General features: G+C 41.2%; 6 protein-coding genes across 8 annotated transcripts; 4 read left to right on the plus strand and 2 right to left on the minus strand.

The window, feature by feature from the left end:
* The first annotated feature begins 80 nt into the window (after positions 1-80).
* On the plus strand, positions 81-1071 carry LOC129593838 (uncharacterized). The gene is made up of 2 exons (XM_055490313.1): positions 81-337; positions 592-1071. Exons 1-2 carry the CDS (start codon positions 275-277, stop codon positions 1069-1071), a joined length of 543 nt encoding a protein of 180 aa, XP_055346288.1. The 5' UTR covers positions 81-274.
* Positions 1072-2280: 1209 nt separating this feature from the next.
* On the plus strand, positions 2281-6463 carry LOC129593831 (stromelysin-3-like). The gene is made up of 8 exons (XM_055490307.1): positions 2281-2711; positions 3030-3159; positions 3669-3898; positions 4296-4441; positions 4517-4572; positions 4765-5261; positions 5464-5605; positions 5666-6463. Exons 1-8 carry the CDS (start codon positions 2616-2618, stop codon positions 6238-6240), a joined length of 1872 nt encoding a protein of 623 aa, XP_055346282.1. The 5' UTR covers positions 2281-2615; the 3' UTR covers positions 6241-6463.
* Positions 6464-7510: 1047 nt separating this feature from the next.
* LOC129593888 (BTB/POZ domain-containing protein 2-like) lies at positions 7511-10124 on the minus strand. The gene is made up of 6 exons (XM_055490384.1): positions 9702-10124; positions 9467-9589; positions 9065-9251; positions 8662-8840; positions 8450-8570; positions 7511-8394 (listed from the first exon to the last, which is right to left on the minus strand). Exons 1-6 carry the CDS (start codon positions 9869-9871, stop codon positions 7837-7839), a joined length of 1338 nt encoding a protein of 445 aa, XP_055346359.1. The 5' UTR covers positions 9872-10124; the 3' UTR covers positions 7511-7836.
* A 366-nt stretch (positions 10125-10490) lies between these two features.
* Positions 10491-13753, plus strand: LOC129593889 (adenosylhomocysteinase-like). 2 transcript variants are annotated; one of them, XM_055490385.1, is made up of 9 exons: positions 10491-10649; positions 10822-10891; positions 11218-11408; positions 11524-11733; positions 12233-12364; positions 12459-12666; positions 12832-13040; positions 13110-13304; positions 13407-13753. In XM_055490385.1, the coding sequence occupies exons 2-9, from the start codon at positions 10834-10836 to the stop codon at positions 13536-13538; spliced, it is 1335 nt and encodes a 444-aa protein (XP_055346360.1). In that variant the 5' UTR covers positions 10491-10649; positions 10822-10833; the 3' UTR covers positions 13539-13753. The 2 variants fall into 2 exon arrangements, with proteins under 2 accessions (XP_055346360.1, XP_055346361.1); XM_055490386.1 differs by having other exon boundaries at positions 10491-10637.
* LOC129593891 (uncharacterized) lies at positions 13714-15208 on the minus strand. The gene is made up of 4 exons (XM_055490387.1): positions 14884-15208; positions 14341-14388; positions 14005-14064; positions 13714-13932 (listed from the first exon to the last, which is right to left on the minus strand). Exons 1-4 carry the CDS (start codon positions 15022-15024, stop codon positions 13822-13824), a joined length of 360 nt encoding a protein of 119 aa, XP_055346362.1. The 5' UTR covers positions 15025-15208; the 3' UTR covers positions 13714-13821.
* Positions 15209-18645: 3437 nt separating this feature from the next.
* Positions 18646-25815, plus strand: LOC129593865 (tyrosine kinase receptor Cad96Ca-like). 2 transcript variants are annotated; one of them, XM_055490350.1, is made up of 11 exons: positions 18646-19006; positions 20707-20796; positions 21556-21716; positions 22879-22929; positions 23104-23646; positions 23731-23841; positions 23948-24125; positions 24290-24400; positions 24459-24646; positions 24754-24876; positions 25155-25815. In XM_055490350.1, exons 1-11 carry the CDS (start codon positions 18943-18945, stop codon positions 25536-25538), a joined length of 2004 nt encoding a protein of 667 aa, XP_055346325.1. In that variant the 5' UTR covers positions 18646-18942; the 3' UTR covers positions 25539-25815. The 2 variants fall into 2 exon arrangements, with proteins under 2 accessions (XP_055346325.1, XP_055346326.1); XM_055490351.1 differs by lacking the exon at positions 18646-19006 and adding an exon at positions 20469-20609.
* The last annotated feature ends 907 nt before the right edge of the window (positions 25816-26722 follow it).

Here is a 26722-nt window from a genome sequence, read left to right on the forward strand (position 1 = left end):
GACTCACGTCTCTGTTCTCACTTCACAGTAACTCGTACAATTTGTGTAAGTTTAATACCAAAAGTTTTTTTCTGAACTTCCTAACCTAAGTACGTATGCAGTATTATTATTTTGATAACCGCCTGACAGATTAATTTTGTTATTTAGTTTGCTAATTTTGCAAAGTTATTCGGCCTTTGTTGCTTATCATCTTTCTGTCTCGAACATAATCCGCGCCGTTCGGCTGATTTCTACTAGTGTTTTGATAGTGCAAACCGCATTTAAAACAATAAAAATGAACTGGATTCCAAAAGAGCAGAAAACCAACAAGCAGCCGACGGAAAAGCAGATTGTACAGGTGCGTGTCCAACAGTCCATCTGATCGCTTAAGTTCACGGCTGATTGCTAGTTTGTATTGGCGCTTTTCTACTGTAATACCCAACACATTTGGATTTCACGAGGATCATGATGAACACGTTGTACGACATTTCTTATCCCTGTCTTAAAATTTAATGTCAGTTATGTGTTCCTCGTTTCTTGGCTGATGGCGTTGACAGAATTAAAAGGCTGCAAGTATTCGCTAAACAGTGAGTACTGATCTGTCGTTAATAGGATTATTTTCGCCGACATCGGCCCCGTGTTTTGCCCGCCGCCAGCCCGACTTCTCCGATCCCTTCCGCATCCGCTTGGGAAGAGCGGCCCGGTTCGGCCACTGAACGCGCAGTGTCCCGTGCCTCCGACGATCGCCACCGTGTTCTGCCCGATCCCTTCAGTCCACGCAGCAGTCGTCGCAGTCTGTCGGAAGATCCGGAAACACTGTCGCATGCTCTGGGCAGAATGAACGTGAAGCGGCTGGCGGAAACGGTCAAACTGCCGCAGAAGCACATCAGCACGGATCTGGTGCATTTGGAACTGATCAAGCGCATCTTCGTCTACCAACCACGACCGCCGACGCCGCCACCGGCGCTGCCGCCGGCTTCACCGTTGTTCTCGCGTCTGGATCGGTCGGAGAGCGGCGTACCTCTGGAAGAACTGGACACGGTGGAGTATTCGGATAATGATGAGGAGATGCATGTGAAATTTAATTTCTGACTGGAAGTAGCGTTGTAGAAGCGAGATCTGTAAAGTGTAAACCCAAAATGAATGTGATGTTTTAATCGCGGTAAAATAGTAGCGCAGTATTTTTGGATTGTTTAGTTTTATTGTTTTGTTCCGCACGGCTGGTTAGTATATTTTTCCCGCAGTACTTATTGTTAGTCACATACACTTAATAAAAAGTAAATCCTAACTTGCCAGTTTAAAGCGTCGTACAAAAATAGTAAAAGCGTAAATTTTATTGTTCGCGGGCAATAATGACCGGAAGCGCGAACTATATACTGTACCTATTTTCAAGTTACAACTTAAACGAGCAATTTCAGCGATACTTCTATCTATTTCATGATTTATTTTTGTCTCAAAGGCAGCGATGGTTATTTCTGTAGGTTGTAGTTAGGATCGGATAATAGAAAGTACGGTAGTTTTGAAAACTTTGGTTAAATGAAAAATGAAAGCAGTAAAACAGCGATTGCGTAGTTTGAGGAAGTGTCTATATATGCGCACGCCGGCAAATCGACGTCTACTTATAACCGCAACATCCAGGAAGCGTACGTTGTAATCGCTTGACAACTTCCTATCGGCATATATGGCCGTTTCCGTATTCAATACCGATTATGCAGTCTAAACAACAGTAAACACTTCTGTAAACGAACTTGACCGCACATACGTACACACGATACGGCAATAAACCAAATTAATTTGTCAGGGATTTTGCTGCATCACATAGAGCGTTATCGCGGAAGAACCACTGATGCCAGGGTCATTACAAAGATGTTCAGCAAACGTTGTCTCATTATTAGACGGATATTACACGCGATCTACTACACATGTGTGGCCTATAATCGCCGGATATGATACATTTGATCGGCGCACCAGGATGGTCAGTACATGACGCGTACGTACAACTGCTGCACCGGACAAGCGGCCGGCCAATGTTAAAGGTGTTTAAACATGCATCCAGGTGCAATACCAGTTATCCGCTGTGACGTAGCGCACCGCGAGGTGAAGGTCTGGCCTGATTCCCCTGCGTAACACTTGATACGCGTGCTCCATTTGGCGTTATGCATTGTTTTGGTTTTGCATTGCTACCGGTACCGCCCACTTTGCATGGTCCGGTCGACAAGAGAAAAATGTAGGCGAGGACGATGACTAGGAGTGTGATGATATATAAAGCCGACCATAATTTTAATGATTGGTGTGAGTCAGGTTATTAGTTTATTCTTGCAGAACATTTCTCGGCTGCTGCTGGCCGGGTATATCGCGTTCATCAAACCATTTTCCAACAACAGTAGCAGCGCCAGATTGCATCGTGTGTGTTTTTGCTGGTGCATGCTGCACGCGATTGATAACGCGCCCAGCGAGAAATATCTGCAAGAAATAAAGTTAGGGATTGGTTTTTGTTTGGATATTTTATTTTACTATTCATATCTTGCGCATTGGAAACGCCGCGTCGCTGTGATCGTTACAACGCTTTTCCTTGTGTGCATGCGCAGATGAACAATTAATTCGTCTCCATTTGGTAGTACTTTGCAGTTTTAAAAATGCTGGCGCAGCATATGTTGCAAAGTGTTAGCATATTGACCGCTGCAGTTATTGTTTATGCTACGCCATTATTACCATTGGAATCGGATCCCGATGTAAGTTAAAAAACTTTACGAACTATAAATACAATTTTAGTGAAGAATCGATCACTTAATTTGCTACATACAAAGAAATGGTCTAATTAGCTTAGAAAAGTTTTTAATAAGTTTTCATGGCGGATATAGTACGTAACATGCAAAAGCATAGAAATAATTCGCATACCGGTAATATAAATGCGCATGGACTTGTTATGTACATTTATGTAATTGTAATTCGTGAAGTGCGGTACGGGGCATTAACTGCAGGCCCAGGTACTGTGCAATGCGTTAATTGGTCCATTTATCTCGATAGTTGAATAGGAATTAATTTTGCAGGCTCACGGTTATTTGCAAAAATTCGGTTATCTGCAAAAACCTAATCCCGAGACGGGCAGCATCATTGACCATGAGCACTTTGCCGATGCGGTGAAGACCTTTCAGACGTTCGCTAACTTACCCATAACCGGTAAGAACCAGCGGCTCGAAGCTGGGGGTTCTACTAACACCGCTAACACCGCTAACACCGACACCGCAGCAGCAGCAACACAATTGGCAGACGCTATCAAGTCCTTTCAGAGCTTTGCGGGGCTACCGGAAACGGGTAAGGATGCTTGCCCACTGCAGAGTGCAGGCCAGGCAGGCATCCTGCCGGTCAGCTTCTGCTGCAGCACCGTGAATCATTTCCCCTGCGCGTATTTGATTCACATGTGTGCACGATGACTCAGCGCAAAATCAATAGGTTTTACGTACTAGTGGCAATTTTTGTACGCGATCGCCGTTATGTATGATTATTGCTGTAAATATTTAGGGCACAATTTTCAATCAATTTATAATGTGTGCATGTGTATGTACAGGTGTCACGCCGGTGTTTGCAGAACCTTCAGTTAAACAGTTTGTCTGTTTTACTGCACTTGAGTACAACACCTTGACCACATATGTATGTGATTCTAATTACGATGTTGTAACTGGTTGCAGGTGTGTTGGATGCGGAAACTAAGCGCATGATGGCCGCACCTCGATGCGGTGTACCTGATGTTGTGGATGGCGAAACACCGCCGCCTAGCGGACAGACTCATAAGCGCCGCAAGCGTTTTGTCCTGCAGGGCAGCAAATGGAAGGTCAAGGATTTGACGTGGTCAGTTTCGCAGATGACCAGTCAGTTGAACCGCGGTGATGTGGAGTCGCAACTTGCTCGCGCTTGGAAGGTAAAAACTAATATCTAATATCTATATATGTTTATGACATCTGCCACATTCCGATTACGTGCTAATATAGTATTAATGGTAATAGACACAAACTGCGATTTACGAGACTTAATAATGAAAATGTTTTATTTAAATTTTTATCTGTAGACCATTTAAGTAAATAGTAACAGAATAGAACCTTTCATGAATCTATGATATCGTGGTAAGCAACTAAGCATAAACATTTTGCATAAAATTGCTGAATGAAGTTTGACAGAGAATTAAGGATCAGCATTATGTATAGAAATTTCCTAACACTCACACTGTCAATTACAGTAACTGAATCGGATTTTGAGACACATGCTAAACATTCCATAAACAGCAATTGTCACATTATACACGTGGTTGCTATTTGCAGATATGGTCTGATAATTCGGATCTGACCTTCACCAAATCAAACGGCGGGAATGTGCACATCGATGTGCGATTTGCGAAATTCGAGCACGGCGACGGCGATCCTTTTGATGGACCTGGGAAAACACTTGCTCATGCTTACTTTCCACAGTAAGATAACACGATTAAATTTTGCCGTTTATCTTGCATAGAATAATGTGTTGACGAGGCCCATGCATCGTGCAGATACGGTGGTGACGCTCATTTCGACGAATCCGAATCGTGGACAACCGGAAGATATGGTACATATCTACCAATTAATTAAAACAATTTTCCATTTATTCCCATAAAGGAAAAATGAATTAACATAATATCTCCTTTGCCAATTCGCGTAGTATTTTCAACAGTTAACGTTGTGATTTCGACGGATAAGCGTACATATGTACATCGTACAATGCTTACTGAAAAGTTTATGGATTCTAATAACATTACAGGTACGAATTTATTCCAAGTCGCCGCGCATGAATTCGGACATTCCCTGGGCCTGTCCCATTCTAATGTCCGCTCCTCCCTGATGGCCCCGTTTTATCGCGGCTACGACGATAACCTCCAACTGGATCCCGATGATATCGCCGCCATTCAGGATATTTATGGGCCACCTAGTTTCGGTCGCAACCGTATTTCCGTGTCGCAGCCGGCATCCACACCGGCACCACCCCCAACGCGACCACCCGCACCGACCGCCGTCCGTCCGCGTCCGTACATTCCACAGGGCCCCGGTGTCAGCGTCTGCCAATCGCCCACCGTCGACGCCATCACCGTGACAGCGGATGGCATCACGTACGCGTTTAAAGACGATATGTACTATCAGCTGACCGATTACGGCGTGGAAATCGGCTATCCCAGAAAAATAGCCGAGGATTGGTTTGGCCTACCCGGAAAGCTCGATGCTGCGCTGACGTGGAGTGACGGAAAAACATTCTTCTTCAAGGTAAACATAAAAATAAAAATACGGATATATATCAAAATATGTACATAAAAACGTAAAATAATGTACATATAGACATATATCTTTTTATATTCAGATATGGACTTTCGGGTTAAGCGCAGAAATTTTGAAGTGTAAAAATTCAGGCGTTTTGTCGAAAAATTATGAGTACTCGTTCAAAGTGTTATGGTTATTAATGTTTTAGGGAGACAAGTATTGGCGATTCGAAAACAAAATCCCGAAGAAAGGTTATCCAAAATCAATCAGTAAAGGCTTCGCCGGCATCCCTAATGATATCGATGCGGCTTTTGTTTGGAGCGGAAACGGAAACACATATTTCATTAAAGGTAGACGTTATTTTAAATTGCTGTGTAAATCATTATTTTAAACTGCTGTATTCATATTAGGCACGCAGTATTGGCGCTACGACAGCACCGCATCCAGTCCTGTGTCCAGTGACTATCCAAAATCGTTGAGTACATGGAGCGGTCTTCCGCCCCGTATTGACGCGGCCTTCCAATGGAAAAATGGCAAAACCTTCTTCTTCTCGGGCCCCAATTATTACCGCTTCAACGATAAGAAATTCGCAGTAGAAGCGGATTATCCACGGCCCAACGATGTCTGGTGGTTCGGTTGCCGGTCAGATAATAAAAAAGACTTTGTCGCCTCCGGCAACACCATCGATAGCGTTTTTAAACCACTTAGCGCGCGTTTCCCTTATCACCCGTGGTTCTCGAAAATAGTTCCTTCGTATGCATTCCCGGATAACCATATTGACGACGCAATGGAGGAACTCAACGATATGGGTGTGCGGCCGAAGGAGGAGCAGGTCGTCAACGTATCAGTCGACGAACAACTTCCGGTGGCGCATGCCCAAATGGTAGAGTCGCATCCTATAACCATCAGTGCATCTGGTAAAATTGGTATTTCTTTCCTGATGATTACATTAATACTGGCCCTTCAAAAGTTGTTAGCGATGTAAATAATTTGATACTTTGTTATCTTGTGATAGTTGACAAAACGGTTCTGATTGAACGCGATCATAGGTGCTAGTATTTTGTTCGGTATTTGGTTTTTTATACAGATTGTTCCCCTGTTACTGGTACAAACTTATATGAAGTTTTATTAGAAATGTGATTATTTTTTGTTGAATTTACGAACACTCCGTGCGGATGCAAATAAATTTATCGGATTATTATTGTCAAAATTCACAGTTGCAGAACGACAGGAGAATGAAAAATACACCGATAACGAGCTCGGTGCATCAGAAACCAATCAATTAAAAAACTCGAATTCTGCAGTAAAGTCGCAACCGCCAAAAACGTATGTATGTACAGTACATAAAACAATTACGAATAAAACATTCATACGAACTTCACAGAACAATTAATTTTAAACGCTGAATTACAGCCCTGCCGGGCCAAGTTGGGGCACTTTTGTTAAACAATTAGCAAATATTTTTATTATTAGCTTTGTTTCTATGTTTAAACTATTCCCGTGTAACTTTTTATCGCCAATCCAAAAACACTAAAATCGGGGTGTTTTGATTTGACAGTAGGGAGCCGAAGGTTGATTTAGGGGGTGAGGTAGTAGTCCTGTGTGGGATCCTTACAACTGCAACTCTAAAAAATTCACCGATCAATATTTTTGCGTGAGCTTTTCTGCAAACTGTTGAGTGACCAAAAAGGTATTTGTCACGGGTCAGAACAAAAATCTTGAGCAATCAGTGGTTGACTTGGCCTAACCACAAGGGACACCTCCCATAGACTTGCATGTTAAAAGTGGCCTAACGAGGAAGGTGGGTGCCTAACGCATAGAGTGAGGTGACCTAAAAACTATTACTCTCTATGAATAAGTCATAGGCCCTCTTAGTCCACTTTGATGTGCCGAGAAATTCTTGCCTCATAGGCGGGGAGGTGGAGTGGCAGAAGAGTGGGACAAAAAAACAGAAAAGCTGCAGCAACAAAACCTTAAGATGGCTGTCGAAGTTTGTTGGAAACGAGTGTCTTCCGCTTCTTACATGGATTGAAAACATGGAGCTGACGCTTATTGCTTTGGGAACGAGATTTTAAGAAACGGCTTTCTCTGGCATTCTGCGGCTGCGCGGCGAGGTCGAAGATAAGGTCACCCTTCACTTTGACGCTGCTCGCCGACGGTGTGCAAAGGTCATAGAGCCTTGGCTGAAATCGCCTGTTGTCAAGCACTTCCAACAGAAGAATTGAATGATAATCAGCTGTAGTTTATCACCTTTAAACTACGGTCTCAACCGAATTTTTAAAAAAATAATGAGTGGGAGGTAAGCTGTCACTCCATACGGGTTTAGAGGTATTTTTAAGTTGGTCGACTTTAGTTTTCACCTCCCTGTGATTGTAAGCATCTTCTAAACAAAGAGACCTATAGTTCAAAAGATGCCTGACACCTTCGGCAATCAAGTTAAAAATAAATATTTATTTATTTGTTGACGGCAGACATGTAGTAATTTTTAGAAAAAACTGCCCCAACTTGGCCCGGCAGGGCTGTATTTAAAGCAAAACACAAACAAACAAAAATTCATATACAACATTTTCTCACAATTCCGTTACTCTTCTTCACGGATTCGAAAGTTCTTAATAGAGGTACTTGATTTGGGAAGAAACGACACGTTGCGGAACAAATCTTGAATATCATCGGTATCTCTCACACAGCCAAACACCGCGCTGTGATTAGCAGCGGGTTTCCTCCAAGCAGCTATACGAAGGCCAGTAATAATATTCTTTTCTCCAACATCCCATTCCAACCAGCAAGCACCCATCTCCGAATGTGACAACACGGAAGCCTCTTCGATTACCGCTGGCCCAGGGCTTTTGCAACTGGAAAACTCATTTGCATAGCCTCCAAACTGAATGCGAAAATGCCCTTCAACGATTTGCCGCACAAAACGACAACATTCCGGAGCGTAGTCCGGATACATTATAACCCACACGTTAGAAGGTGACCAGCACGTGTCTTTCAACATAGTGTTAACAAAAGTAAATTTGCAGTGGTACCGATTCGGAGGAGACATTCGAGGCGTGGCAAGGAAGGGCGGAACTGGCTTTTCTGTTCCATGCATATGTTCAAAAATCTCGCGCACATTACGATCAGTCAGCACACCATCCTGTAATAAAAAACTTTCAAGACAGATATTCCAGACAGACGCATAGAATCTTTACCTTTACAGGTCCGTCACACAGTTCAGTAGCAGAGAAGGCTGGAAAACGAATGGAATACAACAGTGATCCAAAGGATTCGCGTAAATTATCAGCGGCGTTCGCAACATTGTGCTTTACCCACCTAAAACCGAAACGGAAAAATGCGATAATTCTTAGAGGTGTGATCTCTCCAAAAGGATCCAAACTTTGAAGCTCGAATTCGAACTGCTCACTTGCAAACATGCTGATAGATCTCCTTTTCGGATGCTTTCAAGTTCGGCTGATCCAAGATTTCTTTCACACAAGGAAGGGAAATATCGAGGAAGCCTTCGCTACTCAATATGTACGGTGCGGAACGCGAGATTTCTGCTAACGCCATTATCGCAAGATTTTCTTCGTCCAAATATCGAGCCTAAATCAAAGCTAAAATCAGACAAAACTATATTAACATTTTTACAAATGTGTAAAACCGCATCCAGACTCGAGTAACAAAGCAGCTTTTCCACTGCGTACGATCCTAACTAAAGCAATACCATCATAACAGCATTCAGTGCAAAATTAAGAATTTCGACTTTTTAAGCAGTGATACCAGTCTATTTTTCATACTTCTATATTCTATATTTGGAATAGAAGTACCTGCTGAAAAATCAAGCAAACAATGTCCGCATGGACCAGTTCCAACCACGACTGAATGTGATCGCGACATGCCCTCGCCAGCTTAGAGATGAGATACTTTTTGGAGCAATACAATAAATTCAAGACATTCTCCATCGTTGCAATCTCTTCCCTAATCTCAAAATCCGTGTCGTCAGCGTAGGCGTATCTGCTCGGAAATATCTGAGACTAGCAAATGTACAGTCAAGCCGCGCGTACAGACCGTCAACAGCGAAAATAGAAGCACGTATTTATTAAAACCTAATTATACAGTAAATAATACAATGAAGCACTTTCATATACGTACTGAATAAAGAAAAGCATATAATGAAGTAAAATATATAATGAAGTATACCTGCTGAGCACAGATAGTACAGTACTCACTGGAGCATCAGCTGAAATGCTGCCGGTGTAATATCAGAAAGTTCAATGGTTTCCTCTGTGGACTGGCTTAACGGCCCATAAAACATCGCCTGGAACACGGCGCTCACCAAGGACAGCACGAATCTAAACAACAGCACTTGCGAGTTACCGCACAGCAACAATGCAACATCAGCACAGACAACAAGAAGAGAAAAAATCAAAACATGAATTAATTTTTACTGCCAGGACATTTTACTTGTGACACTTGAAGATTTGTTTTGGTTGACCATCTCCATTTCCCACAAGAAAGGTAACATCGCTGGGAATTTCTTCATCGGGATGATCCAAGAGATAACGCGCTCGCTTGTGAAGGTGTTTGCTGGAGCGCCAGTCCTTCTGGGCCTTGTGGCTAGATTCTTCGGACATCGTAATGCAGTGCAAGTTGTCGAAACGGAAGGTAAACACAACAAAACAGCGCCAAAGCTAACACACGATTCAGGAAGCGATTAACTCGAAGAATGAAGCAGTTCCTGTTCACAAATACGTAGTGACTAGTTACTCTAACTTTAGGCAGAACTGTAGATGAAAAACAGAAAATGAATTTTTGTATAATGTGGAATACAGACTTCAACTTGGAGTCTGTGGAACTACAGTACTAGCAGGCCGCAGGTTCAGCGGTATTGTCGGAATGAACGGCGCTGAGTCGGTTCAACAGGTCCCCTTGCCGACTGAAGGATCTGAGTCACCGGCTAGCCTATCGGCCCGGTAATGAGCCATACCGCTTAAAACGCTCTCTTTTAGAATATGAGATTAAAACTTCTATACCAAATTTTAATCATATTTTTCAAAACTAAAACTGAATTCGCCTGTGGCGAAATGTATTTTTGTGAATCTTGTGAATCACAAAATCTGCCGGCGCGTTTGGCCCTTTATAACTTGCTCACTGATTCGCCGTCCACTCGGCCTAATTAACCGGTTTGTGCAACCGATCAAACCTGCAGGGCATTTCGAAATTTTTGGATTTTTGGATTCCATCTCCATGCCGAGCGCTCGGTGCTACTTGAACAGGCTTTAGTAGTGCATGAAAACCTTTGAAGCTTCGTTTCTGCTTCTGCAAAAACACCGGGATCATAGCGACCAGCTTGATATAATCGACAAACGTCCAGAATTCACCTCTTATACATATTGAAAAGTGAGGAACCAGGTTTGTATTAGTGTAACATGTATTTTTGTGTGCATCTTAGGCAGCTGCACAGTTTCTCCACTCGCTCAAGATGGATCGGCTTTGTCGACCAACAGCGATGGCTTCCTAGTTGCTTACCTTCAGCCGACGTTTCATAGATTATTGTGAGAGTTTAGTTCATGATGCATTTTAGGAATACAGAAAAATGGCTGCCATGAATGTGATGCCAAGCGGACATGCCGAGAAACCCAAGTTTAAAGTTGGTACGTGTGAATAAGTTCTTTGCCTGTTTTTTTCAAGTACATTAATTGCTTCGATGATACGAGATTGATTTCTTATTACCTGTCAGTTTATCATTAAGCAGTAATTAATGGTGTTGGCTGGTTAATGGCGTTATCGTTATCGTCGTTTTTTTATTTTATCGCAATTTTATTTTATTTATTCACTAAAAAAAATTGTACCAAAAATATTAGGAACCAATTAATCGTAAGAATGTTGTTCGAAATTTTGTTTGAGAAAATATGCAGAAAACTTGTATGCGTAAGAACCAACAAATAATCTGTTGCAAACAGTCTCTTTTATACTGCAGCTGATCCTACTTTGGCGGAATGGGGCCGCGCCGAAATCATCCTGGCCGAGCGCGAGATGCCCGGCTTGATGGCTCTTCGCCAGAAATACGGCGCTTCCAAGCCCCTGAGCGGTGCCCGTATTGCCGGATGCCTGCACATGACGATTCAGACGGCAGTACTTATCGAAACCTTAGTGGAACTGGGTGCTCAGGTGAATTATACGATCAGAATAAAAATTTTTTCTGTTTCGTAATGTTTAGAAATACGATTTTCGTAATTTTTTCTGGTATTTTTTAGATATTCTTATAAGATGGTCTCCTTTACAGGTTCAGTGGTCGAGCTGCAACATTTTCAGCACCCAGGATCACGCCGCCGCTGCCATTGCCGCCACCGGTATCCCGGTGTACGCGTGGAAAGGAGAAACGGAGGAAGAGTATATTTGGTGCATTGAGCAGACACTCGTCTTCCCTAACGGCGAGCCGCTCAACATGATCCTGGATGATGGTGGGGATTTGACGAACCTGCTCCATGACAAGGTATTGTACTTAATAGTATGGTAGAGAGTCACTAGAGATCATTTGAATTGGACTCTTCGAATGCTAATTCGAACACATTTCCACCTGGCAGTATTATCGTTATTTTGACTATTATGTGGTTAATGTGTACTGTATTAGTTAATGTTTGTCCACTGCTCGGTGCTCAATATACATACGTAGAAAATTTTAAAATATAATTGCGCACTTATTACACTGCTGGGTTTGCGGACTGGTTGTGTCCTGGATAGATATCAAAGAGATTCTTTGTGATTTATGACTTAGAGCAACCGCGATGCATATAATTTCTGCTTGTTAATTTTATCAGGGACTGATAAATTTGGCGGTGTGTGATAGTCTTTAAATGATATGGCCTATCTGATTCGCATCTAGTTGATGTGACGCGTGCGATACGACAGATTGCACGCATTGCAGAAATTTTTTGTTGAGTTAATGAGACGGCTGACACAATTTTTGACCGAAATGTATTGTTTACTTGTAGTACCCAAATCTTCTTGCACACGTTAAGGGGATTTCGGAGGAAACGACCACCGGAGTTCACAATTTGCACAGAATGATGCGCAAAGGAGAGCTGAAGGTGCCAGCGTTCAATGTCAACGACTCTGTCACGAAGGTGAATAATGGATATTTAGTACAAATACTCGCCTGTTACTTGCTTGGAAATTACTTTCTGCGGAAACAAATTCTAAATGGCTGTCGCTTTATAGAGCAAGTTCGATAACTTGTACGGTATCCGTGAATCCCTCGTGGACGGTATTAAGCGCGCCACCGATATCATGTTGGCTGGGAAGATCTGCGCCGTTTGTGGGTACGGTGATGTGGGAAAAGGTGCTGCACAATCCCTACGCGCATTCGGTGCACGAGTAATCGTCACTGAAATTGATCCCATCAATGCCTTGCAAGCCGCCATGGAAGGTAGTGTACTTGTCGAAATGTTGTTGGTTTCAGTGCAAGGAAATCAATAGTACCTAACTTGCTTGGATTGTTTTTTGGTTTTTTATTTTATAATATTTTTTTGGTACATACTAGTAATAATTTGCCCTACTTTGGAAATTATTAAAAGTATGCGCTGATTCATAGGATACCAGGTACTACCGCTGGAGGACGCCATCGCCCAAGGCGCCAGCATATTTGTTACCACTACCGGCTGCAAGGGTGTCATTCGCGGTGAGCACATGAGCGCCATGGTGGAGGACGCCATTGTCTGCAATGTTGGCCATTTCGATATTGAAATCGATGTCAAGTGGCTGAATGACAACTGTGTGGAGAAGCGCGTCGTTAAGCCACAGGTTGGGCGAAATGTTACCACATTCGTAGAAGTTTAATACGGTACGAAAATAATTGGATACGGTACGCAGGTTGACCGCTACACGCTGAAATCTGGACGTCATGTTATCCTGTTGGCTGAGGGGCGCCTGTGCAATTTAGGCTGTGCTATGGGACACCCGAGCTTTGTTATGAGCACATCGTTTACCAATCAGGTGTTGGCGCAGCTGGAGTTGTGGACGCGACCTGGCGCATACGGCGTCGGCATCCACATTCTGCCGAAACGAGTATGTGCCTATTTTTTCTGAAAACATTTGAGTTGTTCGTGTGTGTTGTTTCTAAAATTCATTTGTAAATGAAATTGTCCAACTGTTTTTTGTTTGTTTCAGCTCGATGAGGAAGTTGCCCGTCTGCATTTGCCGCATTTGGGAGTGAAATTGACCCGGCTGACACCCGAACAAGCTGACTATCTCGGTCTGGATGCTGATGGACCTTATAAACCTGAAATCTACCGTTATTGAGAATTCCGGCTTTGACAGTCCCGATGTTACGGTGCTCAGTATTTACCGTGGTGGCTTAGTTTTATTCTTTTACTATGTTGGTGTGGGTTAGTGATTCTTTTTCGGGAAACATTCTGGATAAATGGCAGTTAGTAGGAGCGTTCTTTAATAATATTTGGTATAAAATGGGATGATATTTCTACAGGCGAACGCGTTTAATAATAAGCACAAGTTGTTGTAATATTCAACCAGCTTTGAAAATGGTCTGCTTGTTAAACGCAGACATAAACGAAGCACACAAGTTCTAGAAGAAACTGCGCAAATTGAGAACCGGTGTGTCGAAGCGAACAACAATGTTATTTCCGGTCCGGCGCGATAAGAGTTTCTTGTCATCGCCTTTGCTGGCAGCGGAGCGCTGCAAGCAGAATTTCATTTAGAGATGAAGTAAGAACATCATTATCACAATGCCTTATTATGTATTACGTACGCTTCGTGCTCTTTGGCTGCGACGATGTCGTTTGACCACACTGTGAGGCGATTTCTGACTCTACAAAGAAAAGTATAAGTATAATTGGTGGTTGGGGCAGAACTGGGTTAGTATGCAATCAAAGATAAACTTACGAATGATGCTATTAATATCCGGACTAAATTTACTTAATTTTATGATGGAATAGCATTATCTCAGGTCAATTCCGTTTCATATAAACGCACATTTTTGTGTGTTCTGCATTTAAGACTTATGTTAGCAAAAACCCCAAGTACTGTAATTTACAAAACGGCAAAATCTGTACGAGTATAAGACGTATGACTATGAATTACGTACTCGCTTCTTTCCGCCTCGTTTGATCCCGCTCGCGGTAGCATGACCTCCCTAGGAGAAAAAACCAATAATTTTGTTGATGAATTCCACCTACGTTTTCGTATTTCCACTAAACTGTTATTTTTTAAAATTTGAAAGAAATGCCGAAAACATTGGTTACGTTAAGTGGTTGACTACGCCTACAGAAATTTGTTAAAGTTTGTAATTACAGCTCCAGTATCGTTTTGCCGGAGTGACTGTCTTCGAATAACACATTTATGAAAAATTTGGAAAATACTTTGGTACTGTACTTCGAATTATACGTTATTGATATTTCGAATTATATAATACTGATTTTATGAAATTATAAGATGTTGTTTTAATATCAGTAGTATAAGTAGATAACTACTTGTGAAGCTAATTAAAAGACTTTCGATAGATCATAGAAGTACTTATAGATTAATACACAATTTAGCCTAAAATTAACTATAGCCTGTAAATAAATCGTGCCGGAAAATGAAAATTTATAAGGTTATTGATTGCGCATGAACCCAGTGCTATGCTTACCGCCCATGAACCGGAACGTGAGCCCAATTTGTCAGACTTCTTCTTGTTTGCCGCCGTTTTCCGTTCGGTCTTCTTCGCGGCCTTTTTCGCTGGGCCACCAAGACCGGCCAATCCTGCCGGTGACAAATTTGGAGACGACATTGATTCGAGTATGGAGTACGCCTAACGGAAGGGAATACGATGAAAGAACTGGGATACTACTGGGTCTTCCGGTGTCTAGTTCCTTATCCGCTTAGTATACTGTGCAGATTATGAAAACATCTTGTTGTAACCAAAAACTATTCGCTGGATCAAACGCCAAGGTGGAGGAAATATTTCGGCTAGGTCGTTGTCATGGGGTTGGAGGGAATAAAGTGCATGTAATAATAACACTCAGCATTTTCAATGGTGCGGTGTGATATTTAAGTACAGTAATGTATTGTATTGCAAATATCTATTTTGTGTACAAGTACTTACTTAGTGTTAATAGTGCAGTATAACTACCGTAGTACTGCATACGAAAATTAATATTGACTGAGTAAAGTTATACATGCACGGTATCATCGGTATGTACAATTGTATGTGCCATACTTAATATTATTAACTATTGTCTATTATTAAAGTCAGCCAAAATACTACTCACTAAGTAAGATTAAGATACCACTAAGATTTATTAATAAGTATTTTCTGAAAATTCTGTACTCGTACTCGTACTAATTATAAGCAGATCCGCCGTACAGCTTGCATTACTTTTTGTCGGTAACTAAGTTTCGGTATATTTTATAATGAGTAGTACTTCTACAAATCAGTTTTGTTTTTGTTCTCCGTTAGATTTGTATCTGTATATACAAGCCCAACCTCGGCCTCCGGCCTCGGTTGGGAAACTGTAGCATTGAATTTTGATTATTGTTTTATTTTTTATAATTGTTAATAATGATTATGGAATTATTGATTAGCAAACTTTACTGTAATATGACGAACTACTACCGCTCTGCATATCCGGCGAAAATCCTTACCCTTGTGTCTGACCGACGAAAAACCCACCCTCATGTCTAACCGGCGGAAATCCTGCCCTTTGTCTGACCGGCGAAAATCCCTACCCTCTGTCTAATCGGACGAAATTCCTACCCTCTGTCTATCTGGCGAAAATCCTGTACCTTAGTCTAACCGGCGAAAATCCCTACCTCTCTGTCTATCTGGCGAAATTCCATCCCCTTTTGTCTGACCGGCGAAAATCCCTAACTCTCTGTTTAACAGGCCGCAATTTTGTGCTGCTGTGTCCGCATACTAAACTTTCTCTTGCGTATTGACTTTATTTTAAAACCATCAGAATGCCAAAATTTCCACCTGAAACAATGAGTAAATGCGTCCGCTTGCTAAAATGTTTTTAATTTGACATGGTTTTTTTTAATTGGTGATCATGCGTGTTGACTGATCAATCGGTTTTCGAGCCAATTATTATAATGACCGATTTTTATCATTATCAGTATTATTATTAATTATTGTTATTTGTTTATTTCTAATAGTAGTGTTTATTATTCCTTGTTTTTAAGTATTACTTTTTTGTTTTCAAAATTGAGTGCAGAACGTTATTTGGTGTTACAGGAATAATATTTCCAGTTAAAAGTATTGGTTATTAAAATTGTCGATAAAACTATTATAAATTATAAAACTACGATAAAACTATTAGTTTACGGAACCGGATAAGCAACAATGGTATGGCGAAAGTCCAGCCTGATGCAGCGAGTGAATGTCTGCATAATGAAATTTGTTTCTTGTGCTGAAATGAATTTATGGGGAAATGGAAGAGCACCAAAACACTAGTCTTCTAATAATCAGTAGAGTAATTAATTATCTAAATAATAACCAATAATAAAAGTAATTCACTCAACAAATAATTCTTTCTCTACTAATAATCACTAGCATACCGCGAATTGTTAAATATAAGATTGTCACATGCAAAAAACCGAAGTCACTGTACAAATAAGAAGGAAAATTACGCAGTTAATTTCACGAAATGTGGTGTTTGCAACTTCGAAGTAACGTTCTAACAAAATCTAATACGCAGTAATGATTTTTGCGATTATACGTAAGTTGCCCGTTGCCGTACAGATAATCACGTTATACTGTTGCCCTTTCCTCTTTCCGCCAAAAAAATGTTAATGTACTATCGATCTGCCAATTACAAAATTTCGACAAACAGGAGTATTAAACTTTACCGATTACTAATGCACTGCAATTTTATGCCCCAGTTATATGCTATGCTGTGTCAGCAGTTTTCTTTTCGAAAATATACACATTTCCGCCAATCCGATAATAATACTTTAGGATAAGCCAATCAACGAAATTCGTTTTGGTAATGTTTCGTAATTCGAAGAAAGATAAGATCGAAAAATTAAAGTTGTAGGGACAAACTACAGGATTTTAGTATATTTTTAAGCTATCGAGCGAAATTCAGCGCCGAACGGTGTTGGAGGAAAAGGGAGAAAAAAAACCGGCGAAGTTAGCTTTGTATATAGGGGGAAAATGTGTCTAGCCGAACCAATCCCTTGTACTTCTGAGGTAAGCCAGCTGGTGGTTTACGTTGTGGCTTGACAGTGTTTTATGTAAAGCGCTGCTATTAAGATTGCAGGTACTGATAACAGGTAAGCAGCACTCGTACAACTGCAGGTAAACAGGCTAAAACTGTATTATAGCCCAGACCTGCCTGGTGCAGCTAATACCACATGTACCGTCAATGCCGCACAGCCTTAATAGCAGCGCTTTACATAAAACGCTGTGCAGCCACAACGTAAACCACCAGCTGGCTTACATCAGAAGTACAAGGGATTGGTTCGGCTAGACACATTTTTCCCCCTATATATAATACGAGTACTTATCTGTATAATATAAACAAAAGATTACAGTGCATATGAGTGTGCAGTAATTAAAACTAATGTCGCCGACTCGCCAGTCAGTGTTTTTCTCCAGTGTTAAAGAGTTTTACCAAATTACGAGTAGTATAAAAAAATAGCTTTGTACTTCAATGGTTTAACCGCTAAATTTATTTTGATAATAGCAACAAACGTTAAGGAAGCCGGTTAGCGCTGTTTTCCCTTATCGTTAGTATGCCGGGACTCGTTCTCGGTTGTTACTTGTATGTAAATCACAAAATCGTTTTACGGAGACAAAAAAGGAAAATAGCACAAGAAATAAATTTACTTTTCTTTATTATGTGCTGGGTACCCTAGTGGTTAGATACTCGTAGGCAGTTTTAAAGCTTCAATTCACAAGAACAGTGTTAACCACCTGCGAAAGAACAGCATCACATTTGTATTTTCGTAATTCACGTCGCGTTCGAGCGCCACAAACCAATAAGTGTTTTCATTGTTTAAGTATATACTATGTAAGTATATATATATTATGAAGATACAGTACCTCACAGACTTAGGCTCACGGAGAAATTCTTAAATACCGACTGTTTTTTTCTTTTCTCGTGTATCTTCCGGTAGTCTTCTCTGCAACTACATAAGTGTGCTCGTGAGACTAAAAGTCCAAATTGAACTCGAATACCGACTGCTTGAAAAGAAGAGCATTGATAATACTAACGTACAGTAAGTGCAATACTAAGATTATCAATTAATAAGAATTTATTAAGTCTGAGATTCGTGGTGAATGGACATGAGGATGACCACGGTCAGATGGGCGGAGTTAACCTGCACTAACAAATGAGGCAAACCAGGCCGCAGGTTAGAGAAAGCTCGCTCATTTACCGATCATGTCTCACACAGAGCTGAGATCTCACATCGCCAGCTTCATTCATCGTCGAGAAAAAAAAACCAGTTGCAGCATCGTTTAGCCGTTTTCACATCGTGAATTGCTTCGATGATCTGTGCAAGTCATCTTACGTTCCATTTTGATTTGTCTGCGACCTGAATTCTTATCCAAACTTGCTGTGCCACTCGTCAGCGATCCACTGCAAATATCAACAGAATCTACCGCTTTTTTCGGAATATGAAGGATAATAACGGCAACGGGAAACCGCTGCACACGATAATTGTTAATATTTGTTGGGATTCTGATTAATTTCCAGCCGCCGATATGCTGTCCGTACCGTTTCTTCGTCAGCATTCCTCATCTGTATGGCTGGTTTTGTTGTGTTCAGGTGAGACATCCATTGCGATCTGCTGATTGCCCTTTCATAATATTTATGTAATCTCCCATGTAATGTAACGTCGCCGCAAAAATTCACGGCAGCGGCCGAAGGAAGAGTTATGCGCTGTGATAGCGTCCATTGTTGCTGGCCGAGTTATTGTTTGGTCAGGCTTGACACCGCTGACTTCTTGGGGTCTTTTTTTGGTATACGTGCTGCAGGTATCATGGAAAAAAACCTTGAACTATGTCAAACCGCTATTAGTTACTCTTGAGCGTGTGTGATATATGATCGCGGTAATAATAACAGGCCATCCGATGCGGTGTGATTTTTCGAAAAGCCGATCGTAAAGCCTGTAATTCGAATGGGCAGCCTTGTGTTTTGGAAAAAAAATAGCTTTGATGCGATACCGTTTTTTCTTACATTTTCGTCTCCATTTTATCCAAATGAGGTGTTGGTACTAGTTCCTGATGAAACAGTTAAAAAATTTCATCGTAAGAAAAAGTTAAAATGAACGTTGCTTTTGAATTAGTGATGCTCATTCCTCATTAATATTTATGTAAAATATGTAATGTTTTTGGAAAACTTTAATAATTTGGAATGATAGATAACTCGTTCTCATTTTCCACTGTCGATGCCAATCACTGTTGCATGTTTTAGGTTGACGTTTTACATTAGTTTCGCGTATGAGTACTTATAAACCCAGGCTGAATTAATTTTGTGTACTTGCACATTTCCCTTGTACGTTAAATTTTTGCTTATAAAATTAGACCTTTTTTGAAAGAATTTAATAATTGGGAATGACAGCTGTTTCCGAGTGCGTGTGTGTGATTTCGAAGAAATCGTAGCCACTGTCCTTACGACGCACAAAATTGCATAACCCCACTGTGTCAGCACGTTTGGAGCTACATATCCTGAAAAAAAAACAAACCGTTGAGTCTGGTGTTTGGTCGGCGAGTTACACAATGCAGCATGGAAATTTACTTGATCGTTACATTATACGTTTAGCTGTTTAAGTAAGTAATTTATCGCCAGCCGACCGTCCATTTTGTAAGAAACCTGTCAACGACATCGTTAATAAACATTCATGAAAGAGCTGTACGTAATTACTTTGTCGTTAATTTGCAAGATTCGTTCGGCAGAGTCATACAGGTCTGAACTATATTAATACATCAACGTAATTGTAATCACGTATAACATATAAATGGTTTTGGTGTTTTTTGTAAAAATGGAAAAAAATTAAATATTCACGAAATTTCTCTAGTGTTTCACAAGCACAGGGGGAGAAGTTGCGAGAAAGTGATAATTACAAATATTTACGTACATTGACCTTTGAATGATGAGCCATGCTGGCACTGAGTGCATCATCATTGAATCGCACTCAACAATAGTCATACACGAGGAACAAATTGCTGCATAAATTAAGTGATCACATTTGTCGAGGGTATGCTTTTTTAATTGTACTGATGTACAACGATGATGCAAAACAGCGGCTTAATTCCTGTTTGATGTTGTACTGATCATTGGCTCCTCTAACCATAAGACATTTTTATACCTGAAATTATTGTGTAATCGATGGCGCGCACATCTGTTCTTTCCCTTTTTACAGCTTTCTGTAGGTAAAAAGTAATGTTTGCCTGCCACACTTTTTTTATCCTTCGTTACTGTAATTTATTTTGGCGTTTCTTAACATTGTTCTTTTTAAATTTCAGTGTTAATTCAAGCTGGTCCTCCTACTCCGCCTATGCTCACCTTGCTGCATAACATGAGAGAATGGAACCTTCCGGTTTCGACGCCTGTTGGTAAGTTTCTGCTGCATCTCTGCCTGTGTCATGCAGTAATTATTCTGGGAATACACTTTGGTTAGCGATTAAGTGACATTAAAAGGATCTGTGTAAGTATTCAGCTGATCATTACAAAATGTAAAAATAATGATGGTAAACAGAATTTGGCGAAATCGATGTATTGTACAAAGGTGTAGTATACAGATGGCGCACGGCGTGGATAAATCATGACAACCTGTTGCATCTGGATATTTTCTCATGCTGTTTCCTGTCGGTTAAAAGTGCCGAGCATTGAGCTTTGTTTTTTTGCCGACGCCCAGCACGATGTAGTTTGACGAGACGGACACGTTTTGCAGAAGCGTAAACTTTGCATTTCATAACATAAGCTAAAGTACAGTAACCTGTGATAAATTGCTTGTTGCTAACTCTATGTAATACTTTATAAAAATAATAATTTTCCTTCATATCATATTGCATGGAGTAAGTTTTAAGTTTGTAGTATTGTAATAATCACAGCAGTAATGGAATTGCTTGATTTTTTTCATTTCGCTATGCTATTTCATTTTTTCATTTTCCTTTCATCATAAAAGAAGATTGTTAACATAAAGCAAATATTTTTTCGGGAATTGTCTGAATCAGATATTATATCGTTAATTCCGGGTGTGTGTGGTGTCGTTTTTGAACGTCAACATTCAGTTAATTAGAAAATGTGCTTCCGGCAAGTGATGCATTTGTCTACATTATTATTTGAATTTTTCATTATGATTATTGTTCTAGGTGCGAAGGTTTCTCAGTTGCTAGTAAATGGAAACAAAGATGACACTTCCGTTAGGGATGTCGTATTCAACATCAGCGCCGATAACCCGGAATACAGTGATTTTTTTAATGTGGATGCAAAGAGTGGAATCGTTACGCTGAAGAAGCCGTTGGATATCCAGGTAAAAAAGAGAAATTAAAAATCGATGCCGTAATTATTTCTGTTTTTTCTTCAATGAAGTATTAGACAGTTCAGACGAATTGAAAGATGAATGAGAAAAATTAATGATGCCGGTAGTAATTACTGTTTTCAGGGCTAGACACATTATGAACGAGTGTAGCGCATTCCTTTCAGTTAAGGTGTGTCTCTTTTTTAACATAACGAACAAACGGTAACCCACTTTTACTTTCGCCACTTCCGGCTTCGACTCCGGTTATGATGTCAATCAGCGCATTAATTCCGCTGCTTAATTGCTGCCTGTGAAAGTGTTACATTCTCGCGATAATGTCTGTACATCCAAATTGCTACTTCACAATCGAGGCACGCCATATTCTATGAAAAGCTTTTCTTTTGATGGCGCGGAATTTTATCCAAAGTGTTTGGGAACATTCAGGCATGAAGAGATACCTTGTAACGCTAGTTTCTGTATTGAACATTTTCCATATTGCAGTTGAGTTAATATAGTTGTAAAACTGTACGCAATTTTACCATTGCATGATTCTTCACATTTTCTTTGGCGAGGACTCAAACGCTTGAAGATCTGGACACTTAAACGTTAAGCTTTGATGGCGACATGGTTTAAGTGTTTAGCTAGCTGCTGATTTGATTGCTGGCAATGGGAGATTGTTTTGCGTCTCTCAACTGTTCTTTTTCACGCAAGACCTACCCGGATGTGCGTGTACCCATGAACTACATGCACGTTGAAGTTGTATAATATATTATTATTAGTGGCGTAGCAGCATCATGAGGAGAAACTTCGATGCAGTACGATTCACAAATAGACGTCGTACAAATTGTCCGAACTATACAATGATACAAACGCAATTCTCAACAGATCTTGATTGATAGCATCTTGGAGTGGTCATCTGTTATAAATTCAGAAACTGACAGTAGTGTGTTCTGCAGGCCGTTTCTTTATTTGAATTTAAAAGCGCCTCACCACTTCTTTAACCAAAGGGCACAAATTAAAATTATGAGCTAAAACGTGAACCTAATAAATTTTAACTAATCCGTTACAGGTACACCACACGTGAAAAGCAGTATATAATTGACAAAATTAAAAAAAATATCATTTGTGGTTGATTCATACCGACGCTCTAAACAATTAATTTTGGTAATTGCAGAATTACAGAGACTTCGTGGTAGTTCCAACGGTGGACAATGGATACATGAAGGCAAGTTAGTTCTCAGCCTTTCTGCTTCGGTCCGGGAGTGATATTATACATAAATCCTAATAATTATGTTGTACGATATGTGTTTGTAGTGTAATATTATATGTGCAATGGAATTACCGCAACCATTTCGATACCTTTGTTGGCTGTTTTTTTCCATCTTTGCGCATTCTGTAGGCCAAAATACAAGTGCCGGTTCACGTCCTATCTGATGATAATTCAACGGAAATTCGGTCGACTGTTAACGATATGTCTTTCGCATCACTGCCATCACCTTTGGGCCCGTTCCCCCCACGCACAATCAGCCGCCCACGCGTGACAACCCCCGAAGTTGTTGTATTTACACCCGGCCCCGATGTTTTGGTGACTGATCGTCCATCACAGAGCGCCAGACCCCGCACCAAACCCAAAACAACATCCACCACGTCCGCTGAATCAGGCGATCCAACGATTGCTGGTGTTGTACCAGGTGTCAAGCATGATGGCGAAGAACGAAAGGAGAAAGGAGACGCTGGGGAGCACCGCAAAGACGTACAGGACGGAGAACCCATGAATAATCGGAATAATTTGCAGTTATTGTGGATTTTGTTGCCGGGTGCACTGCTGTTTCTGGCTGTTGCGGGGTTTGTTTGCTATCGTATGCGGCGTGCGCCGATGAAGGAAAAGATGCCCATTGCCAAATCGATGTCGGTGGAGACCGGACAGTCGCTTTATAAAGACGTAATGCTTTACCGTCCTACATGATTTTAAACTAAATCTGTTTTTAATCTCTCAGACAATTTTACATCCTTTTGTTTGCAACAGGCTCCTTCCGGAAAGGACTTCGGTACTCTAACGAAGGAACCGTTAAAGATGATGGTGTCGAATCATCGATATCTGTACCGGAAACGATCGGAAAACTTTGCTGCGTCTACCGTAAGTGATTGTACAGTTAGCGCGAAACAAATGAAGCTGTGAATTACGTAAGCAAAGTGTGTACCCAGTACCAACGGAATGACAGCATTTTCCACCGTTATTTTAGATTCAGACCGGGCCTGATGGCTACTTGAAACCCGATGTGGCAGAGAATTGGGAATTCCCGCGTGATAAGGTGCAGATACTGGAAAAAGTTGGCGAAGGATGCTTCGGTCAGGTTTTTAAAGCGGAGGCACTGGAGCCATCCGGATGCATCGCTGTAGTGGCCGTGAAAACATTAAAAGGTACCGATTTAATTTAATTAACATGCGTTTACGTGAAATCACACTCGGAACAATCTTCACGGCATTTGGTGATGGTGTTGCAGTATCCTATTTTTCCCAGTATTTTATAGAACAATTATCTGTGAAGGTCAAGGATATCCGTGGCATAATTGTGTGTTTTGTAGACAACGCTTCTGATAAAGAGCGCCGGGATTTACTAGCGGAACTGCATGTGATGCAGAGCCTACAACCGCATACTAATGTCGTGGAGTTACTGGGTTGTTGTACCGATAAAGGTCAGCGGTGGCATATCGCTGTGTTAATACACATTGCTTATTAAGGTTTTGTGTGCAGATCCGACATACGTAATAATGGAGTTTGTGGCGTTTGGAAAACTGCAGTCGTTCTTACGCCGCAGCCGAAACAGTCATTATTACGGCAATGTGGCAGGCGCCGGGGATGGGCACAATCTGACGGGTGGGCTGATGCTGAAATTTGCTTACCAGGTGGCCTGCGGAATGCACCACATTTCCTCCCAATATGTAGGTGGAATACATTTTGAAGTGCGAACGCACAGCACTACGAAATTTGCCGGAAGATTGATTAAAGCCCATTCAGTAGTTTGCAGTAATGTGCTTTACTATATTAGCTTGTGCACCGGGATCTGGCGGCTCGAAATATTCTTCTAACGGAAGATCTGGTCTGCAAAGTCAGCGATTTCGGACTGGCTCGCGATATTAGCGACAAGCATATCTACGAAAGAAAATCTGAGGTAAATATTTGTCCCGTGCCGAAATTGCTTCAATTTAATGCGTAGGCCAAATACGTTCAGTCGTCGATGTCTGATTTTTGAATAATTTATTAACTATCGCCATGCGATTTATATGACAACAATGCCAAAGTTTTCTTTAGTTTCTTAATACCGTAACATCATGCTCGTTGCGAGAGTGCAGGACAGATGATAAGCAGCACTCGAACAAAATCCGGACCATCGTGTTTATAGGTTCGAGTTAATACATACATAAATGCACTCAGAATGCCGTTTTGCAGGGTCGTTTGCCGATACGATGGATGGCGCCGGAATCCATCGCTGACAATGTCTTCTCCAGCCAGTCCGATGTGTGGTCCTTCGGTGTGTTATTATGGGAAATTGTGACCCTTGGCGCGACGCCCTACCCGGGAATGTCGGCCGGCGACGTGGTGGCCAAAGTACGCGACGGCTTCCGGATGGAGAATCCGACGCCACGCTCCCAGGAACTGTACGAGCACATTATGCTCCCCTGCTGGCAACTGCAGCCCAAGGACCGGCTGTCGTTCAGCGCCATTGCTGACGCATTAGGACGCATGCTGCAGGAAACGCAAGATTATCTGGATCTCAATGAAATTCCCCATTATTACAATATTTTCACTGATCTGTCGGGCGAGAAAGTTTGATGGGAACCCGCGGCTGTACTCGTGTTTGTTTATCGTGATATTATGTGGTATATTATATTATGTGGTCTTTTGCAAATCTGACATGGGTGCATTCTGGTTAGAAAGATTAAGGCAAATAGGATTCTTTTAGTTGGATCATATTTTGTTGAGAATAAGCAGGCTATTTGCACATAACATTATCAAAGTTGGTTCAATTTGATAGCGATTTTGATGGCATACCTGTCTTCATCATATTATTGTTCATCATATTGTTATTATGCTTATCTGGGTTTGAGCCTTGAGGAACAAAAATATATGAAGGAAGTCGAACTGTATTTTCCCCAGTGAAATAGTAGCCGGCCCGGGCATTCATTAGTACCGGCTCGAGTCACGAAGTTATTTATTACGAGAGTTATTTATTATATATCAATTTATTATGAGGTAGCATTGTACAGATTGCAAAGGAGTACTGCCAAAAAAGTGCAATGAGGTGGATGTTCATGTGAAACTGAAATGCAGGTTATTGCAACGAAAAGAAAGATCTGCTAATACACAGAGCGCACTCTTCTTAAAATTCTTAGTTTACCAGCCTACTTTTTTTGCTTGCCAGTTGCCATTACCACACGGTTGCGGTGTATTACCAAAACTTTGTGCGACTCGGCCGTGGATTTCAGGAAACGTTAAGGATGTGCTTAGGATAACTTCGTTTATTAATTAATTCGGTGCAATTACGCCGAAGTGATACTGTACGCACGTTACGTTAGTGCTAAATTGGACTATTGCTGTACTACAGTAGAAAGAAACTGTCTGCTTACCGGTTTGCATATTATGCATGTGTTCATCGCCGGGCTTCATTTAAGATTGCCGATATAGGACGCTGCCCCCGCGAGGGTTTAGTCCTATTTAGTTAAGTTCATTCACTGAGCAAGCGAAACCTCGAGGCAGCTCCCCCTTCCTCGTATAAGACTATGAAGAACCCCCTTTTGAAAATATCGGGATCTTACCGGTTAATGATCTGGCTAAAAACAAATCCGCTCTGCACACCGGCCTGGATGAAAATGACATCATCAGCAACTGAATGCGTCCAGTGCGCCAATATCCGTCGTAATGGCAAACGGCCTTGCAAACTGTAAAAACTTATTAATTTGCAAAAGGAAAAAGGAATAATACAATATATACAATACAATACAATATACGAGTATATA

This window comes from Paramacrobiotus metropolitanus, unplaced genomic scaffold (assembly GCF_019649055.1).
Source record: "Paramacrobiotus metropolitanus isolate TYO unplaced genomic scaffold, Prichtersi_v1.0 Parri_scaffold0000064, whole genome shotgun sequence".
Classification (NCBI taxonomy): Eukaryota; Metazoa; Tardigrada; class Eutardigrada; order Parachela; family Macrobiotidae; genus Paramacrobiotus; species Paramacrobiotus metropolitanus.